The sequence below is a fragment of the Condylura cristata genome, unplaced genomic scaffold (assembly GCF_000260355.1).
Source record: "Condylura cristata isolate star-nosed mole 26May11 unplaced genomic scaffold, ConCri1.0 scaffold00007, whole genome shotgun sequence".
NCBI lineage: Eukaryota > Metazoa > Chordata > Mammalia > Eulipotyphla > Talpidae > Condylura > Condylura cristata.
The window spans coordinates 4,770,258-4,774,861 of record NW_004567108.1 but is presented as its reverse complement, the minus strand read 5'-3'; the positions used below and the strand labels follow the sequence as shown (position 1 = coordinate 4,774,861).

At 66.6% G+C, this 4,604-nt stretch overlaps 1 protein-coding gene across 1 annotated transcript in view; it reads right to left on the bottom strand.

The window, feature by feature from the left end:
- TRIO (trio Rho guanine nucleotide exchange factor) overlaps positions 1-4,604 on the bottom strand; it is a 71,322-nt gene that overhangs the window by 59,579 nt on the left and 7,139 nt on the right. Inside the window, exons 2-3 of the mRNA XM_012721745.1 lie at positions 4,411-4,525; positions 1,099-1,291 (exon numbers count right to left, since the gene is read on the bottom strand). Of these exons, the coding sequence (XP_012577199.1) occupies positions 1,099-1,291; positions 4,411-4,525 (308 nt within the window). The remainder of the gene's footprint in view (positions 1-1,098; positions 1,292-4,410; positions 4,526-4,604) is intronic.

Here is a 4,604-nt window from a genome sequence, read left to right as displayed (position 1 = left end):
GGTGAGCAGCTCAGAGGGAGGCTGGCCGCGGGGCCCGGGCAGCAGTTCCACAGAAACCCGAGCCGGCCAGCTGCAAAGGGCGCAGGAAGGCCCGGGGCCGGCCTGGCGAGCGCTCCTGTGGTCAGGCCGCATCGTCCGCTGCCTGGGACGGGCTCGGACGGACACAGTGGCGGTCAGCTGTGCGGCAGAGACCGACGACACCGACGAGGTGTCCTCCAGAGCCGCTCCTCCCTGTGTCTGAGGACAAAGGCCTCCGCCGTTTCCTCCTGCAGCAAAATCTCTTGAGTGTAATTTCAAATTCAAATTAAATTCAGATTGAGAACTCAGCACCGAGGAGATTTTACAATGCAGGTCACAGACACTTGGAGTGTACCATGTCACAGAAAGCCGCATGACCAAGGTGACGTGTTTGATGCTATTGCTGCTTTTTATCCTCAAATACGTAGATACGCTCACTGAAACCTCAGGGAGCTAGAGGAACCAGTCCAGTCAATCAAAAATCGTTGTAACTCACCACTAGAAACCATTCAGGGCTTGCTGGGCCTGTGGATCCAGTTCCGAGCCGGCCAGGACCCTTCCGCCCCAGCCGGGGCACTAAGCCCACCACCCCGAGCGCCCTGCAGACCCAGGCGGCCTGGGAAGAGGCGGAGAGGCTGGGAAGCCAGTCACCTCTAAGCAGCCTACGTGCCGGCTGAGCTCTGGACTCCGCACGGACTTCAAGAACTCGCTCCCGGACACAGGGCTGCGTGCAGGCTGGCCTCTCCTCATCACGCACGGGGCCACGCTCGGCCGGCTTTCCCTCGGGATTTGCAGGGGGCGCTTCTCCCTCATTTCCAAAGCTGAGGCCACAGCAGCGACCCTGCCGCTGCTGGGTGGAGAAGCTGCACAAGCTGCACCAGCTGCACAGGGCGGGGGCAGCCCGGCCCCCTGCAGGCAAGACGGCCCCCGGTCGCCCGCCCTTGCCTGGCGTCCTGACTGTGGAGCCTGCTGTGTGGCCATGGTGCGGCCCCCTGCTGGACACACAGCAGCGCAGAGCCCGCCGGGAACAAGCCACCCTACTGGCCACTGGCCGCGCGGCCTGGTCACCTGGGACGTTACCTCAAATTCAAATTTAGAGCTGCCGAAGTTCGTCCGCTGCTTCTGCCAGAAGTTGTCGGGCTTGATGATGAGGGCCACGTGGATGCAGCAGGGGAAAGACTCCTGCAGGATCTTCAGCAGGGGCTTGATGGAGTCCCACTTGGAGCCACGCATGTCCACGATCACCGTGAAGCCGCGCTTGCACACCTCCTCGCTGCGGAGAGAGCCGCGTCAGCTGCCGCCCGCCCGGGGTCCCGCGCCCGCTGTGCTGGGTTGGGGGGGGGCTGAGGACGCTGCTCCACACACCCCTGCTGCGTTCCTGGCTGGGGGCCGCCCTCACCACATCCGCACCGGGGATATCTGCACCCAGGTGTCTGCAAGCGTCCAAGTGTTAACCTGGTGTTCAGAGGTTCGCCTCCCGCATGTCTGTCAAAGTCGCCCCAGTGTGGCCTGGGTCTCGGCGAGCCCGGGTGCGCGTCAGAGCTCATCTGCGCCTCGGAGTCGCCGAGAGCCGCTCTGTCCTCGCCGTGACCCCCGCGACACCCCTCTGCCCGCCTTCCGGGCAACTGCGGTGAGCCTGTGGTCCAAGGGCTTCGGTTGGACCTGCTCGCCTGCCCATCTTCCCCACATGCCACATGTGGGTGACATCGTGCCTACCTGATGACACACACTTGGGGAGCTCTACGTGCGGGTAGACCCCGAGTGACCTCACCAGCGAGTGCAGAGCCCGTGGGGTGTGCCAGGGCCCTGAGACTTCGATCCCCTGGGGCCCCAGCCGTGACCGGCACCAGCACCCTGCGGCAGCCACAGGTTCCGCGCCCTTTGCCTGTCCGGGCCCCTGAGCGTCTCAGCAGTTGCCAGGCGCCCGACCCTCCTCGGTGTACCTCTGGGGGGGCGCGGGGCAGGGGGGCCCTTTCACCGGGCTCCGCTGAAGGAGCAGTGGCGGTTTCAATACACAGAAGGTCGTTTCTCTTAAGACTGTCCTTGGGGGACAGTAAATGACCAGCTGGTGAGCGCCCAGCTCAGCGCCGGGCCCGTACGGCACTTCTGTGCGCACAGGTCAGGGGCTTCAGGGCTGCAGGCGGAGCTGTGGCGCCCGGGTGGCCAGGCCAGGGCCTCGGGCCGGGGCGGCCCCGGGGTCGCCGTCACCAGGTGGACCCCCCGTCCTGCGGCTGCTGGTGCTGGTGCCAGGCGGGAGCGTCTGGCGAGCACCCGGCGAGGGCGGGCTTGCACCCAGGTGAGCCGCGTCTCCCCCCAAGGAGCCTCCCTGAGAAACCTGTCGAAATTAGCTGAGAAAACCAGCTGCTGCCCCAGGCGACGCTACACCGCGCTGAATCCCTGCGGACTTGAGCCAACATCTGTCCACTCAGCCCGGTTCCGAGCCTCCAGGGTCCAGGGACCCGCAGGCTGCAGCCACACCCAGGGAGGGAGGCTGCGGCCTCAGGCCTGGGCGGGTGTCGGGGTGTCCTGGGGAGGGCTCAACTTCAGAGGGCGGGTGGAGACCTCAGGGATGGTTCCCCAACAGAGCGGCCCCTGACAGAACACGGCTCGGAACCCCGGCCTTCAGGCCGCCACACCCCGGCCCCGTGGGGGCGCCTCCCAGACACAAGCCCCCGCGGCCGGTCTCCTGGCGCTCTGGGGCCGCCGGAATGAAGCCTCCGGCCTCCTGGGCTCCGCTGGACGCGACCAGCGCACGAGTCCACCACAGGGAAGCTCCGGGGCCCACAGGCCTCGGGCTGCGCCAGCCCCAGCTGAGGAGGCCCCTGCTTCTTGTAGCTGCGGCCCGTCTCCGCGGGCGGGCGCCCCACCTGCCCCGCCGGGGGCTCCGGGTGGACGAGCCGGGCCGGCACGGGTCCGGAAGAGCCTGCTCCCCCGACTGCACACACACGAATGTGCACACACCGCAAAGCCCCTCCCTTGAGAGGGGCTCAGGAGCCATCCCGAGTCCCTGCAGCCTAACAACAGGAGCAAGGCAAGAAGACAGCCAGAGGTGCTCTCAGCTCGCTTCCCCGAAAGACTGAGCGCGAGTCTCCTCCAGGGACACGGGGACCTGCCACCTCACGGCTTCATCAGGCTCACAGCCGGCGGCGATCGAGAAGGCTGTGCGGGGGGGAGGGGGGGGGCCGGGGCAAGGCGGGGTGTGGGGACTCGTGGGGTCGCGCCAGGCTGGTTTAAAGGCCTCACACACCCAGAACCACACGATGCTAAAAGCCGATGTCGCTCAACTTGGAAAAGTCAAAGAGAAGTACTTGTGGGTGACGGCCGAAGGGCAGCTACCGTGCTCCTGCCGGGCAGTGATACGGGCTTGGAGAACCCCAAGAGCAGGGCGGGGCGGGGCGCCCGCACACCCAGGCCGCGCTGATGCTCACACGGGGGCGCCGTGAGGCCCACGCGCCCGCCCCAACCCAGCAGCCCTGACCGACAGCTCACCGCGCCTGTGTGAACAGGGAGGTTCGCAGAAAACAACGGCCTCTTCCCGGCAAAGGACGATGAGGCGGAGAACGTGTTTCTGCAGGAGTGTTTAGGGGTGAATCTGAAAAACCCTGATGCGACCTCATCAGTGACGGCAGAGCTGGTGGCCTGGCCGTCGGCGACCCAAACCACACTCGAGAAAGCGGCAGCACAGCCGTCACCACAGGAGGGGCCGGCCACACCCGGGGGCGCCGGGCAGCCGGGCCCAGCCAGGCCTTTTCCTCACGAGGTGCCCCCACCCCCGCACAGAACACCCCTCGGCAAGGGCCACGCCCCGGATCACAGCAGGGCCCTGCTCGACTTCCCAAAACGTAGCCAGTGCCCACCCAGCTCGGTCAGCAAAGCCTCCTGGCCCGCCGCAGCCTGGAGATAGGCCTGGCCGGGCCGGGCGTCCACTCTGCAGCCCCGTCACTCGCAGGCACCCTCTTCTGGGCCGAGCAGCTACTCCCACACCCGACGTCCCAGCTTCCTAGCTGGCAAAGACTCTAAAGACCCCCAACTCGACGCTGCAAACCAACAGAGTCCTTTCAAGGAAACGAAGCTCAGCAAGAAGACAGGGCCGAGCTACCGGGAACAGCCCTGCTTCTGCCTCCGGCTCCCAGTCTCGTCTCGGAGTCCTCAGTGAGGCCCCTGAGCCACACCCCGACTTCCCAGCCCTGTGGGCCCCCACTGGGTCACCCCCAAAGCCCTTCACTCACAGCACACCCTCTTGGGGCTGCGCCCAGGAATGCGGGGAGCACGCAGAGGCCACACCAGGGAAACAGGGAGGGTCTGCTCTCAGTCATCAGCCCTTCCCTAGAAAGTGCAGCTCTGCCTGTCCAGAAACAGCGAGAAACGCCACGTGCCCAGCGCGGGACTCACCTGGGGATGCAGGCCAGGTAGGAGATGAGCCTGCGGAGGTCCTCCTGCCGTATTCTGTCGTGGTTGCTGCGGGCTGGGAACGTGAGGATGGGGCCTCCGCGCTTGTCTCTGCCGCCTGGAACACAGACGGGCACCCTGAGGCGGCGCCAGGGCAGAGCCGCCCCTCCGCGCAGGGCCAGGGCCCGGGGCGGGGC